This window comes from Meriones unguiculatus, chromosome 8 (genome assembly GCF_030254825.1).
Source record: "Meriones unguiculatus strain TT.TT164.6M chromosome 8, Bangor_MerUng_6.1, whole genome shotgun sequence".
Lineage (NCBI taxonomy): Eukaryota > Metazoa > Chordata > Mammalia > Rodentia > Muridae > Meriones > Meriones unguiculatus.
This window is the reverse complement of record NC_083356.1, coordinates 78,727,487-78,743,537: the sequence shown is the minus strand read 5'-3', so window position 1 is coordinate 78,743,537 and position 16,051 is coordinate 78,727,487. Positions and strand designations below refer to the sequence as shown.

At 42.9% G+C, this 16,051-nt stretch overlaps 2 protein-coding genes and 1 non-coding gene across 3 annotated transcripts; 1 reads left to right on the top strand and 2 right to left on the bottom strand.

Moving 5' to 3' along the window:
* Positions 1 to 3,096: 3,096 nt before the first annotated feature.
* On the top strand, positions 3,097 to 4,085 carry LOC110560749 (olfactory receptor 1J21-like). Its single transcript, XM_060390586.1, has one exon. It carries the CDS (start codon positions 3,097 to 3,099, stop codon positions 4,075 to 4,077), a length of 981 nt encoding a protein of 326 aa, XP_060246569.1. The 3' UTR covers positions 4,078 to 4,085.
* A 2,835-nt stretch (positions 4,086 to 6,920) lies between these two features.
* On the bottom strand, positions 6,921 to 7,027 carry LOC132656165 (U6 spliceosomal RNA). Its single transcript, XR_009594088.1, has one exon. It is a non-coding gene; the product is annotated as a U6 spliceosomal RNA (small nuclear RNA).
* Positions 7,028 to 14,810: 7,783 nt separating this feature from the next.
* On the bottom strand, positions 14,811 to 15,731 carry LOC110560755 (olfactory receptor 1Q1-like). Its single transcript, XM_021656780.2, has one exon. The coding sequence runs from the start codon at positions 15,729 to 15,731 to the stop codon at positions 14,811 to 14,813; it is 921 nt and encodes a 306-aa protein (XP_021512455.1).
* Between the last annotated feature and the right edge of the window lie 320 nt (positions 15,732 to 16,051).

Genomic DNA, 16,051 nt, shown 5'->3' with positions numbered 1-16,051 from the left:
CGATCATTCGCTTGTTTCCAGGCACTCTTTCACCTCTCCCTATTTAGTTTAATTTAATAATTTGGGGAGTTCCAGCTTTGTCTGAGTGGGACTCTTCTCATCTCTTCAAAAGAACATCTCTTTCTCTTTTCTTTGCCCCAGAGTGGTTTATAGCTACAAGTCGCTTGAGAGAGTCTACAGAACTCACCGTTTGATGGGAGCATAATCGAGACTGGAGAACAGAAGGAAACATAGATGGATCCGTGAAACCCTCCAACAAGAACACAACTATTATTTGCTACTCCTCTTGAATGTGATTGATTTAAAAACACAATTTTGCTTTACTTGAAAAGAAAATGGGTTGCATTATCACACTGTTACATCTTTATAAGAGCTAAGTAACAAAGTTCTTCACTATTTCTTGGATACTATTTTTTCACTCTTTCCCTGTACAGGGACTTACTCCATCTTTCTTCCTGCCTGCCTGGTTCTTCTCTTTCATATCCATTTCTACATGTATGTTGACATTTGAAGTCAGCTTAACTTTGAGGAAGTAATAACATGCTAAGAATATAAGATGATTTAAGCTGACTCCACAGACAAATGTGGATTCAGGAAGAAATAAAGCCAAACAAATAAACACTGGAAGTTGTACGTTTCTCTATCTCTGCACTCTTTCTTGCTTTGTAGATGACTAAAGATGCTCTGACAACATGTGAATGAGAAGATGTAGGAAAACCAAAGTCTAACCAATGAATAGGGATGTGCTTCAGGAAAACACGACAAGTGCTGAGAAAGCCACAGCCCAATGAAGCAGAAACCTCTGTGGTAAAATACACTACAAGCATCAATCTGCTCTCTGTGACCCTAAAGGACAATTTTTAAGGTATGGAAATGGTCCTGAGTAATAGACTTGCACATGCAATCTTTTTGTAAGTAACTTCTTGTGGTAGAGACAGCCCTCTTGAGGAAGTGGAGGTGGCTTGGATGTTGTGTTTTAGTTCCTGTCTCACTAGAGATCTCAGCAATGCCATGACAAAAGGGCAACTAAGTGAGAAGAAAGGGGATCATTAGCAAGAGTGACATTTCAGTGGAATTTTAAGAGACAAAGTAACAAGATCACCTTATCTTACAATGCTGGGAAGAACTGAAGTGGAGGAGAACACTAGCCTTCTTAGAAGAGATGGCATGCCAGAAGTAGTCAATTCAGGAGAAGGAAAAGGTTTCCATAGAGTATAGAGGTGTGGACCAAAGTGAATGTCTTCCGACATGATGACTAAACAAGCCATTCTGCACACATCCTTCTCTTTTATCTTGAAGCTCAGGACATGCTAGCCTACCTTTTACCCCAGGGAAAATTTGGAAAATGTTCTCTAGAAAAGGAAAATCATAGCTATTAATTTAGTAGTCATGTCTCAGAGGATAGTTCTCATTTTTACTTGGTATAAATGGCTTAAAAACAAGCTTTCCATATTTTCAGACAGCAAACTCTCATATTCTTGGGAGAAAGTAATGTGGCTTCATACTTGCATTTGCGATTGCTACCAACTATCTAGAACAAGCAACATGGAAGCACACACACACACACACACACACACACATATGCACACACACCACAGAAAACAAATAACTCACTGAAGAAAAAACTTGATTCATGGTATAGGAAACAATATAAAAGCATTTGTTCAGAGAACCGTACCCACACCACAAAGAAAAAAAGCACTGTAGTGAAATATTAGCATAGTAAAGATCCCATCGAGCAATAACATACGGTTGCAAGAATAAAATAAACATGAGTTGCTAGTTACTGTGATTACAATCTAGTTTATTAACTAGAAAGAAAGTGAGATGGAAACCTTAAAGAAAAGCGATTAATCAAAAAACGGTAATGTTTAATTAGTAACACTGGCGTACCACAAAGCCTGGCTTTTCTGTGAGCTCTGAGAAAGAATTCAGGCCTGTGTGCTAGTAAGGCAATGACTTCCCACTGATCTGTCGTCTTACTCTCAAGTTCGAGGAACTGTGAGGGAGGTTTTTTTCCACAAATAAACCACAGTCTTCATATTTAAAAACTCAAGCTGGGTGTGGTGGTGCACACCTTCAGTCCCAGAACTCGGGAGGAAGAGGCAGCAGATCTCTTATTAGCTGGTCTGATCTACAGAGTGAGTTCCAGGACAGCCAGGGCTACACAGAGAAACCTTGTCTAGAGCCCTCCTCCCAAAATTCTCTTAATCGTTCATCATGGAATTAATGAAAACACCTGAATCTTTATAAAATTCAGGATCTTTATAAAATGTAGAGGTGGAAGGAATAAAAATTCTAAAAGAAGAAAATAGCAGCAGCACAGAAAGGGAAAGGGAGGCCCACAGAGTCACACAGGCAGTGGGCTTCTTATTTAAGATGAGAAACAAAAATGTTTTCAGTCACCAAGTATCCGTAGACATAAAATGAAAATATTCTGGACTTACAAAGACTGATAATGCCTGATGCAGCTAATTATTTGTTCATTTCTTGAATAAGTACAGAAAAGCTGATAAAAAAACCAGGAACCAAAGAAGTAAAATAACTATCAAAACTTGGAGAAAGAAAAAAAAAAAAAAAAAGAAAGGTGAGGCACTGTGAAGAGGATGGGGTTTCATCTTTTACAGCAGAAGTTCAAAGAGATCGTGGTAACATGTGAACACATGTGAATTAGCATATTATTCAGAAGCAAAGGAGCATGGACCACCGAAAAGCTGATGCCCAGCACAGAGGCAAGCAAGTGTAGAGCAGCGAGCATCCTTTTATTACCCACGGCGACACAGCTACATCCTATTATTATTTCAGGAGCAGTTACATGCCTATGAGTAGGTATTTGTGTGAGTGTGTGTGTGGGGTGGGGGGAAATTTATCAATCACTTTTATCCTCATTTTGCATAACTTTAGTTGAGCTAAAAGAACACTATGACTGAAAGACCAAAACTTCCCTCCTTCGTGCTTCAGCATGAGAATGTATCCTCACTTCAATGACTGGCTCCTTTCAAGTGAAGACTCTGAGGTTTGTTCGAGCCTTGGCATCTTTCTCTTCCTTTTCCAGCTCTGATCTTCCCTCTTTGAAGGTGATGTAGACCATGTCTTATGGCTACTAGAAACAGGACAGAAGTGACTGAATTTGTGCTGTTGGGCTTGTCCAGCCGGCCAGAGATGCAGCCTGTTATTTTTGGAGTTGTGCTCACCATGTACCTGACGGCGGTTTTGGGCAATACCCTGCTAGTACTTGTTGCTTGCTCAGACCCCAGGCTTCAGACCCCCATGTATTTCCTCCTCAGCCAGCTCTCCTTGATTGACATATCTCTGACAACCATCACTGTTCCTCAGATGCTGGTGCACACGCTCTCGGTAAACAGAACCATTTCCTATAACCGCTGCATGGTTCAGCTCTTTTCCTTTATGGCGGTGGGCAGTATGGAGGGCCACTTGCTGGCTGCCATGGCCTATGACCGCTACGTTGCCATCTGTGACCCTTTAAGATACTCTGCCATTGTCAGCCGCAACCTCTGTCTGCGAATAACACTGACCTCGTGGGCGGTGGTCAGCCTGAACAGTCTCCTGTACAGCATGTTGGTCACTCGTTTAAGCTTCTGTGGCAACCAGCTCACCCACTTCTTCTGTGACATCACTCCTTTGCTGAAGCTCTCCTGTACTCGACCTATGGTCAACGAGATGTTAATCTTCACTGAGGGTGTAGCTGTGGTGGTCAGCCCCTTTTTCTTCATTTTTGGCTCCTATGTCCGCATAGGCATGGCCATAGCCCACACACACTCAGTTGCTGCCTTGAGCAAAGCTCTGTCCACTTGTGGCTCCCACATTCTGGTTGTGCTGCTCCTCTATGGTTCTGTGATTCATATGTACCTCAAGCCAACATCCACCTATGACTTAGACCAGGATCGCCAGGTCGCCATCTTCTACACAGTAGTCACCCCTATGCTAAATCCACTAATCTATAGCCTCAGGAACCAGGAAGTTAAGGGAGCTCTCAGGAGGCTCTTCAGGAAGCTCTGCATCTCAGGAACTTTTCAGGCTGACTCTCAGGCAAACATAGAAAGACACATTTCATGAGAACCAAGGGTCAATTTCAGACCACCTCAAATAGCTGGTTTCCTCTGAATAATCCTATGAATCATATTCCTGTGGAATAATCTTTGCTATCAACTCCTTGGTTGGATTAGAAAACCATTTATGAATAAATGGTTCTTGGCCCATTTGACTAGAATCTCATTACAATACACGTCAGAAGATGCTTTCAAATCACTGAACTTTGAGTATGTAACATTCAACCCAGGGAACAAGTCACCCACAAGGTAGCAAATCAATATGGCTTACAGAACCTGATTTGTTTAATAGTCCTGTGTCTTCTACTGTCTTCCAGAGTGAAGTCAAAGCGACGTGCAGCACTATGGTGCAGAAAGTTAAAATGAAAATAAATCCTGGGTGGAATGGAGTAATCCTTCCTAAAAGGTTATATATTTATAGTCACTCAATTCAACAGCATTTTAACCCACAATAATAAACTCAATGTTTATACTTTAAATTGTTCTATTTTTACCCTTGACTGTCCTTTAGCCACCTTAATTTTGTGATGTGTGTTGGATAAACAGGAGGTGATGCTTCATAGACAATTAATTATATAACCTTTGAGGTGCATGAAAAAGTTCTATCTGAAAACAGAAACTCAGAGACAACAAAATGTAGATGATATTCAAAACTGTGGGTCTGAAAGAAACTTAGCAAAAAGTGAGCATAGAAAAGAGAAGAAATATGAGCCAAGAGCTGAGATGGATGGGGCAGAAAGATTTAAAGGTCTTGGAGAAGACAAAGCAAAAATTAACTGAGTATTCACAGTTAACTGTTTCACAGCACTTTGAAGAATTACGAGTCTATATTAACCATCACCTACTGAAATAAAAAGTTTCTTTGATCAAAGTGGAGAACAACCTAAGGATAAATACAGAAACATTTGGAAGGTAGTTTGACAACACAAGCATTTATCAAAACAACATCAAAAGGTTTTCCCCTGAGTCTATGATTTCTGTAGCCATGGGTTTGGATCGTGTTTACAGTAGCAGGAATGAATTCCTGCAGTGAAACAGGCCTCAGGTCTAATTGAGAGAATGGTTTATTGCACCGCAATAAACCATCACCCCACAGTTTTGCCACTATTTAGACTGGTAAACACATCTTGCTTGGTGGGTTGGTCTTGTAACATGCAGAGAGCAGGGCTGGATAAGACCATTTATGTCTCCCCCCACCCAGAGCATCTTCCACACTAGGTGCCTAGCAGGGAGAGCGTTTCCTGAGCAGTTTGATATTGATTTCTCTACATCCTACATGCAAAATGTCTCCAGCAATAGTTATGCTAGATAATCAGGAGTGATGACAGGAGCCTATGTTGGGCGCCACTGACCAATAACCCACAAGGGAGTACTCTGTTCCTGAGGTTTTTACTTAATAGCCCGTGGTCTTCAGGAGCAGCGTTGTTCTCCTGAGCAGGGAACCTCTGTTCAATCTCCTGGCTTTGGTTAGAATTTCAATTAGCTTACAAATTGGTGAGGTTTCACAAACCCTAGTTTTTGCTAACTTCCCTCCATCTCTCTTTTCTCTTGCTCTTTTTTTTTTTTTTCAATGCAGTTTATTCAAGAACATTGAACAATCCTCGGACCCCGGGGAAAGCCAGCCCACAGCTTAAATAGCCTCTGGGTAGCCAACCCAGGCGTGCCATGGGGGCAATGCAGATAGGTCCACATACATGGAAGCAAGCCAGATCCTCGGCCTTAGCCAAATGTGGAGTTGTTCGTGACAGAGAGCACTCACCATCGGGAAGGTGGAAGGCGGAAACCAGCTCCATCTTTAAGGCATAGCATTCCGCAGCTCTCTACAGTTCCCCCTTTTTGTTTTAGACGCATCAGGCAAGAGTAGAGGTCTGATCTCTGATATTAGAAATAAATTGGGACTTTGTACAGATGTTCATTTAGGTGTCATCCACCCAAAGAGCATCAGACCGTCCGATACCTTTTTCTCAGAGGCGGGACCTGGGGCATCAACCCGCATGCAATCAGACATGCTCTTCTCTGGGTCCAAAGCGGCTGACCCTGAGTGCAGTGCTTAGCCTCGCATCCTGAGCGTATCATTTTAGCTTTTTATGGTATCCAACCATGCTTGGGGAGAATGTCCTGCTTCAATGGCTGTAAAGGCCTGAATGATCATGGCTGCATCACACTGTTGTGAGACTCTAATCTTGCATATATACCACAGGCAAACCAAGGAGACCAACACCAGAAGGCCTGCTAACACTCCCATGCCCGCCCATTCCTTCAGATGATTCATGGCTGCAGCAATCCATGTTGATAATCCTGTGGCTAGTCCTGCGTCCACTCCGGTAGAATTTACTGTGACAATGGCCACTCTCAGCTGCTCCATCGTAGTATTGAATTCTCCAGTCCAATTACCTAAAATATAGCTCGACAATTGTTTAGACAGATTTGCAGCACAGGAAAAATTCTCATGTTGTATGCTAGTGACACAAAGTCCAGCATACTTTCATTGACAGCCAGGTTGAGCGATTTGCCATAGGGTATCAATTTGCTCCTGCAAGAGGTCAATCCTCTGATTGAACACCATCAAGCTTCCTTTTAGTTGAGCATTAATTCCTTTATGTACAACTAAGGCATGAGCTACATTGGCTAAATGATTATTCAGGGTCTGAGCAGTCTGCCCAGTATGACTCATGGCTAATGCCCTGGTGGTAGCTCCAACAGCCGTCAATGAGATGGTAGTAACAATGGTGGCTGTAGTTCCAAGATCCCTTTTCTGTCTGAAGAGAGTCATAGCGTGAGGGGCATCAATGGGCATAGGCACCCAGTGAGGCATGCGAGTAACCAGGGCATACCTAACTTTACTAGCATAAAAATATGGAACGCTTCACGAATTTGCGTGTCATCCTTGCGCAGGGGCCATGCTAATCTTCTCTGTATCGTTCCAATTTTAGTATATGTGCTGCCGAAGCAAGCACTCTCTTGCTCTTTTTAACCTCTTCCCTACTTAAACCTTTAGCTCCTGGATGCCCCCTCCCCCAGTTCGCTTTGGAGGAGTCACGAGTGAGGCCTGCTAGAATACGAATCAGGCTTCTCAGCGTTAAGATCAGCCATTCAAACCTTGTGCTCAGGCTTTCTTGCTAAGCAGCCTCTGCATTCTCCTGAGAATGTCTTTGTCCTGGGTATTTCACATGAGACCTAGCACCCTGATACATTTTCAGTTGTGCAATAGATTACTACTGGTGACGGGTATTTGTTTAGACAGTAGAGAACAAGTTAAGTGTCTTCACAGGAAAACAAATTACGAGAGGTTGAGGTGATAGATTTGGTAGTGATGGTTTTATGTTTATGTGTGCCTGAACTCATCAAATTACATAATCAAATTTGTGTGTGTGTGTGTACATGTGTGTGTTGTGTGTTTTCTGTGTGTGTGTTTGTGTTGCCTTGTGCATGCTAGGCAAGTGCTCTAACCACTAAGCCACATCTCCAGATAAATCTGTGTCTTCTGTGTTGAGGGTAGAGAGTGAATACATATGCAGCGGAGGCCAGAGGGCACCTCAGGTGTGGTTCCACAGGTGCCTTTTACCATCTGTTTGAGGCAAGGTCTCTCACTGGGCTGAACTTCACCAAGCAGGTGAGGCCGGCTTGCTAGTGAGCTCTGGGTATTGGCCTATCTCTACCCCTCTCGTCACCATCCCTGGGCGAACCAGTATGTTCCACCACACATGGACTTATTGCTGTTTTATTTTCGAGATTATATTTTAATTATAACATTTCTCCCTTCCCTCTCCATACCCTTCCGTATGCTCCTCCCCGTTCTCCTTCAAATTCATGGCTTCTCTTCCATCAGTTGTTACTGTATGAATGTATGTATTATTTGTACATACGTGTATATTCTCAGATATAACCTCTTTAGTCCATGCGATGTTACTTGTGTGTATGCTTTCAGGGTCGACCCTTTGGTACGGAACAACGGTTGGTGTTCTCTTCCCTGGGCATGCCGCCTCTCCAGCTTCCAGCCTTACTCAGTTGCCTGTACTTCCTCGTGCAGAGTTGAGCCAAACTGCACACCCACTCTATGTGGGTTCTGGGCGTTGAAACCAGGTCCTCACATTTGTAGCATACTTTACTGCCTGGGCTTTCATCCTATACCAGCTAGCTCCTTTTGTTGTTGTTTAGGAAAAGCTTGCACACACACAGCAGAATGCTCCAAGACCTTTCTGTACATCTCCTGCTACACTAATGTTTACGTTTCTCTGCAAGCTCCCTTCAGACCACAATATTCCCAGGGTGGGCCTCATGCAGCAGCATGGTGGAAAGCTTGTAAAAAACACGCAATTGCCTGCTGTCTGAATATAGATGAAATGGTACTTTTAGGTACGTTAGGACCAGGAAGATGGCATGCGATTCTTTGAATTGAGGAGATTTATTTGTAAGGGGAGAATGTGTCTCAGAGTCAGTGTCTCCTTGACATATCATGTAGGCAGCTCCTTGTTGCCCCCTCCATATGTAAAAGCTATGGGGGTTCATGGGACAGGGGATCGAGAGAATAAATGAGGAGGGAGCCACCCAAGGAGTCAGAGGTATGGTTGCCAGCAGTCTGTTCTATGGTTGCCTATCTGTCCTGGAACGCTGATGGGACTATTAGCAAAAGAGGTGTGGGTTCTCACGAGCCATTGGATGTCTGGAAAAACAATGAAGGGTAAAACAATTATATCAGGTTCTTTGCCTGAAATTTATAATGTACACTTTTTTCCTCACCTTACCATGATGGATAAAGCATTGACCTCAGTAATTGAGGTGTTTCCCTATTGGCCATTCTAGGATTCCCTGAGGTTGAGATAAAAGCTCCAGCTTTTGTGGGAGAGGATCTAAGTACTTCGATTGGCTGCTGTGGATCATAGCAAGCCAGGGAGGCATTTTTAATGTGGTTGTTAATAGAACAAAGTCTCTTCTTGGATCCTGGTGTCAAAGAGTGATGGATGAGAGAAGGGGTCTTTGGCACCCTTGAGTAAGTCAAATAGAGGCTGAAATTGACTGGTTGGTATGAGGAACCAAGGTCTAAGACAACTGAGAGCTACGTGACTCAATGCATGAGGCCTGATACTTTGACTGCCCCTATGATAATTAGGTACTGTGTTATGACCAGTCTTGCCAGCCCATAACCCTAAGAACCTTGATATACCTCACTCCTAAAACAATAAATGAGCTGTCTCTCTGAAGCTGGTCCAGGGTGTCTTGTCTGTCCTACTCATGGGCCTCCCTAATCCACACCCCTGCTATACAACAGTTGGGCGCCAATCCCAGAGGTCTTAAGGCCAATACCCTTAAGTGTGGCAAACTGATGTCACACATATTCTGTCTTTCTGTAGACAAAAGCTTATATTTGTTACCATCCTACCTATTCCCATTTCTCCTGGGTGACACCACAGACTAATGAAAATGCAAAAAAAATAAATATCATATGGTTTTCACTTTTGCTATTATGGGGTTCCTCTACAAATCAAACTGACAAAAGCCACGAATTCCAAGACTTCTGCAAAACTTGGAAAATTATCCACCACACTGGCATCCCTCACAATCCTCAGGGCCAAGCCGTCATTAAAAGAGCACATCAAACACATATAAAAAACAAAACCAAATAATTGGAAAACCACAAGGTATATTGAACTAAACGGGGCAAGGTTCACACTCAATGTGAAATGCCTGTGGTACCCAGGACGAACCTCCATTTTTCATCCCTGGGTTAGCCACCACATATATACCACCTAGCCTGGTCGAATGGAAGGACCCACTCCACCGGTGTTAGAGGGGGCCAGACCCCCTATTAATGGCAGAGGGGGTCTTTGCTTGTGTCTTTCCACAGGACCAACCTTGCCTTCAGTGTCAAAAAGATAACATGCCTGGCGGTCATGGAGAAGGCAAAACGGAAGCAGTGCTGGCAACCAGATCACCTGGAACAACATCCACACCCTCACTGACACACCCCAACATAGCTGCTACCCCACCCTGACCCCGGCCTCCTCCTCTGTCATTCTAATGGCTGTTTTTACTCTGATGAATACTAATCCCCTGCCTTCCATATCTCTTGACAGATTATAACCACAGCTAAGCCTGTACTTATAATGAGCCATGAATGTTCATCATAACATTGTTTTACAGGAAAAGCAAACAGAGGAACAAATAAGGTTGATGGTATCCTGGAGTAAATACTTCAACATGTTGCTGATTTTCTCCCATTCACCACACACACAAAAGCCTCCCACTGGTTTGTTTTTGTTTTGTTTTTGCACCTCTAGCACCTGCTCCCTGCTTGCTGCAGTGCCCACAAATTCTTCCATGATAACGCCAACAGAGAAAATGGCACCTGTCTGGATCTTCATGACATTCGTCAGTCTTTTTAGTTGACTCCATGTGACTATTAACCATCTTCTATGACCAGAAAAGATTACAACTTCAAGTTTTGGTACAAGACTTTGTAAAATATTAACAGCCAGGACAGGTGGTGCACACCTTTAATCCCAGCACTCCAGAGGCAGATCTCTATGACATTAAGGCCAGCCAGGTCTATGTAGTAAGTTGCAGCACAGCCAGAGCTACATAAGAGGGAGAGCCTGTCTCAAAAATAAAAACAACAAACAAACAAATAAAACATTAACAACGTGTCTGTAAGGAGAAAGGAAGGATGAGAGGTGGATGAAAGATTGCGTGAAAAAAATCAATTGCCCTTAATCTAATTTGCAAGGGAAATAGCCATAGTCCAGTGCTCATTGTTCAAGGATGGAATGATGATGGCCAAGCTCTGGAGAAAACAACCAATGCTCAAGACAGAGCACCAATACTAAATACATCCAGTAGCTAAAGTGGAACTTTGTGGTTTGTGGGTATATAAGGACTGCGCAATGCAAGGTGAATAATCCAGCCTTAAATAGAACTTCAGTGCGCTGTGGTCATCAGGAAATAGACCTGCTAATACTATAACTATGAATGTGGATTTTGGTCATTTCATCTTTCTAAAAAGTGGCATTTTTTATTATCTATTTTTATACCCATTTGCTGATAGTGTATTCTTTGTCACAATTTGTGCTCAGTGTTTGCAGCATTTATTCTGAGAGTTAATCAAAAAAGTAGAGCAATGAAAGAAAGAGATTCTCAGGGTAGGAAGTGGGATGCAGGGAAAGTACATTTGATTGTCCTGATGTTCTGGTTCAAACAGCTTTGTAACCTAGCCATTATAATTTATCACCTAACCCAGTACATTTTAGGAAGAGATAGCATTAATTATGAGACAAAAACAAGAAGAATACTGCCTCTACTGTGACCATCCAAATTCTTGGAAATTATTTACCTTAAGGAGATCAAAATAAAATAGAGAATCCAAAAGGAGAATGATAACTATTGGCTAGAGTGTGGGGTATAATAACTGGTCGGATTTGGAGTCAGTGTCAGACTTCAAACTTTCCCGTTACTTGCTGTATGAGCTCAGACAATTATTCAGTTACTCTCTGCCTCAGTTTCTCATTGTAAAGAAGGGAGAAATAGTCCCTGCAATTCAGAATTTCTGTAAAGATCTGATGAATAAAATATATGCAAATGAGCCATAGTAAATTCGATACATGTTTTATTATTAATAGTATAAAGCTGAAGTAATGTGGGTGGCGGGGGACAAAGCAAAGAGCTGCTGAGTAAAAAACTGGATGTCTGACCTCCAAAGTATCACATAAGAAACAGGGTTTTCTAACCACAGACACTTCTCACTCCAAAGCCTTCGGGTTGAAAGACCCAACTGGGGTCACATGCAAGTATGTTCTCTTTCTATGTTTCACATTCTGAGACCAAGGGAGACAGCTGCCTCAGTGGAGCTATTCTCATGACAAAGACTTAAAACATTGAAAGGGCAGAAACAGCTGGCCCAAGGCCCTTGAACACTTTCAATGAGGAAAAGCATTTGGTAAGCTTATTCGTGAAGTGCTGGCTGAAGTTTAGCCCAAAGTCATGGAGTGGGATGGAGACGTTCGTATTCTGCCTATGATGAAGCCATGTCAAGGACAGGAAATAAGGGAGGAATTCTGAACAGATACCACCTACCTAACGAACACAGCCAGCCAAGCTCCCGTTAGTAAATATGAAGATTGTTATAAATACAGTATATTATAAAATATATGTATACTTATACATATTATAGTCATTCATAGTATAGATTTTTTTTTCTGGGAGATGAACTCTTAGAAGAGGAATATGGTATTATCTAAGTATTTCTTTTCTTTTCTTTCTTTTTTATTTTTTGAGGCAAGTTTTTACTATGTAATCCTAGTTTGGCCCTGAACTCACAGAGATATGCCTGCTTCTGCCTCCTAAGTGCTGGGATTAAAGGCATGGACCTCAATGCTTGGTCCCAAATACAACTTTTAAAATATAATTGTCTAGTTGCTCTAAAAGAAAAAAAAAGTTAAGTAAGAAACTCTTATTAAAGAGGATATATTCCCAGTTTCAGGTGATATATAAGGTACCAAGATGTGCATGTGTGTCTGTGTGCTTGTGTGTATTCAATTTGGTAATCAATATGGCTACCAAGTGGCAACTGACCACTTGGCAGTGTAGTCCAGTGAATACAGTGGATCCAGAGATAATTAACCAATATACTGGACAGAGGTTTGACTCATGTTCCTGGCAAGATGTAACAGGACAATATGAAATTTCACTAAGCTGCTTAGAACAGTTTGCAATGAAAAGCTTTGGAGTTTTTTATTCCTAGACTTTTCCACTTACTATTTTCATAACACAGTTGACTATGAATATATAAAACAGTAGGAAGTGACGCTGTGGAAAGGGCAGGGTATACTGCATTCATTTACTCTCTCCTCATCTTAAGGGGGAGGTTTAGGAGAGGCCACTGGGCTAAGCAGTGACTTTGAATAGACAGCAGAGACTAGACCTAGTGCTGGAAGGAGGAGCTGGGCCGAGGAGGCAGGAAATACTAACCCAAAGGGAGGGGATCCAGACAGAAAGTGTTTGATGTGTAAGGCGTTATCTGGGCGAGGTGAGGAGCCATAGTTAACTGATCAAACGTTGGTGTCATTAGAACTGGGAAAGTAGCTCAGTGGTAGAGCACTTGTCTGGAAAAGTTAAAAGGCCTGGGTTTGATCTCCAGAAAACCAGAAGAGAAGTGGAAAGATCACAGTAATAGATAGGAAAAGCTGGCTTGGCTGGTTTATCTGCTCTTTCATTTTCTACATGTTAGGGCCTCCTTTGCCTAGAAAGACCTCAGGAAGAGCCAAAGATCTCGCAGACATAGCTAGATTCTCTGTCCATTCCAATGGCAAAAGTTTTGATTAAGATTCATGTTTACCTGAGAAGAAAGCCTTCTGTCATATTACACCAAGTAGTCACAAGCTTAGCTTCTTCTTAGCTCAGTGTGTCATCATCTGAGCGATGATGTTTCATCTAGACAGAGGGACTAGTCAGCCACGCTTACATCTTCTGAGCTGTCTCCTGGGAGGCTCTCCTCGTATTCTGGGTCTATCCTGACAAGATTGAAAATCTGACTTTTTAGCAGCTCTTCTGGCCTTTGAACTCATTCCCCACGCTCAGCAAAACCAGTCAACAGACAATCACCCAGTGTTAGAGAAATTCCATCTATCAACTAGTCAGCTGGGACTAGGAAGGTGTCAGCAATCTGTGAATGGAGTGTCTCGAGAAGGCTAAGAATATGGAAGTGGAAGACTGGTGCGCTTCATTCTGGGCGTTAGGTAGGTTCCGATCCCCGTCAATGTTGTTATGTCCTCTCCATGTTAGAGAGCAGTTAAGCCATTTTATCTGTCCCAAAAGATTCAAGCATCAATATCGCCCTCCTGGTATCCCTGGCAGTTAGAAAATGTGAAACTGACCAGTTTTTGGCCAATCACACGCACCATCACATTTTGCGTGAGATGTAGTGGTTGCAAGGCATATGCGAGCAGATCTGGCAGCGTCTAGATTCCGGTCTTGACCGCTGCTGTCAGTGTCGGTGGTTTGGAGATTACAGCACTGTTCTCAGAAGCCTCATTCTAGGCTGCTAGAATTTTGCCTATGTTAGTACACAGTCTTTCCTACTCTTGTGTATTTTAGAGTCTGACCCCTGGACCATGAAAACTTACAAGCTCTCTACAGCCCATTTAGAAACTAATTTCCTCCCCAAGTCACCCAGACTCACTATGAACACTGGGAATCTCTACTCTTTGTTTAACTGTGGGTCTGTGGATCATCTTCAATTGTAGTGAAACCCATGCTGGTGTTCTACACTAAGCACATGGGAGTTAGTTCCCTTTGTTTTGGGTACTTTGGGCTTAAGAAATACTATCTTAAGTAAGTTGGTTTCTTACTGTCACAATGTGGTCTTTTAAGATACTATCTTGCTTAAGATACAATATCTGATGAGAAAAATCCTCGCTATGTATTCAAGTTAGGTATTTCTAGAGCATTTATTTTTAGTTTTCTTTCGGGACTAGAAGTTAAGCTAGAATCTTGTGCACTCTAAGCAGGTGCCCTACTGACTTACCTTCACAACCCACCCCCCTTTTACTTATTTTGACACAAGGTCTAATTAAGTTGCTCAGGAGAGTCTCCAACTCTCTACCCCAGGCATGTTTGAACCTACATTCCTCCCGATTCAGTATCTCTAGGATGTCCTAAAGGAAGCAGATTTGTGAAGGACAAAATTACTTTCCCAGTATTATAGTTAAGATTTGGAATGTTGTCTGAGGTTTGAGCCAGAGAGAAGGGTTAGAACCTTCTCACCCATTTCCTGAAGGCTTCTTTGACGTCTCTGTTCCTCAGGCTGTAGATGAAGGGGTTCAGCATAGGCGTCACCACTGTGTACATGACCGTCACAATACGGCCGTTGGTCACTGAGTAGCTGGAGAGGGGCCGGAAATAGACCCACGTGAGGGTGCCATAGAATATGGCCACCACGGTGAGGTGGGAACCACAGGTGGAAAAGGACCTCCACTTTCCAGAGGGGATCCGGAGGACTGCTGAGATGATGAAGGCATAGGTGGCGATGATGAAGACCAGCGCTCCATCGATGACGATCACGCCCTCTGTGTGAATCATCAAGGTGTTGAGCTGGGTGCTGGTGCAGGAGACCTTCATCAGAGGGTACAGGTCACAGAAGAAGTGGGGGATCCGGTTGTCTGCACAGAAGGTCAGTCTGCCCATGAGGCACGTGTGCAGCAGGGCATGCAGATGGGAGATGACATGGCATAGAGCCACCATCCGCGCACACAGCATTCCAGTCAGTATTGTGGGGTAGCAGAGAGGGTGACAGATGGCAACGTACCTGTCATAGGCCATCACAGCCAGGAGGAAGTTTTCCATGGCTGCAAAGCAAATGAAGAAATACGTCTGGGTTAAGCAGCCCACATAGGAAATGGCCTTTGTAGAGGAGAAGATGTTTTGTAGCATCTTGGGAACTGTGGTGGAGGTGAAGCAGATGTCTGCCCAGGCCAGGTTACTGAGGAAGATGTACATGGGAGTGTGGAGATGAGGAGAAGAGACAATGAGTGCGATGATGAAAAAATTGCCAGAAACGTTGATGATGTACATGAGAAGAAAGAGAAGGAAGAGAGGGATCTGCTCATCTGGGTGAGTAGAGATGCCCAGGAGAACAAAGTGGGACACGATGGTCCGGCTGCTGTTGTCCATCTGTCACAACAAGAACAGAAAGGATCATTCTCATTCCTTGGAGCTATGAGCAGACTGTTCAGTAACCCTCAGCAGTTTAGTAGCTGCTGTACCCCAGTACAAGATACACATGGTGCTGATAAAGGGACTGAGTACTTAATACTTTTTTCATTGTTTTTAACATTATCACTGCGACCACAGCTAACATTTACTGAGGATCTTCCTTGAATCGGGAACTTTGACACATTATCATATTTAAATATCACAATTACCTTATGAAGCAATTATCATCATCAGCATCATTATTATGTATTTTACAAATTAGAAGGCATAGAAAGTTT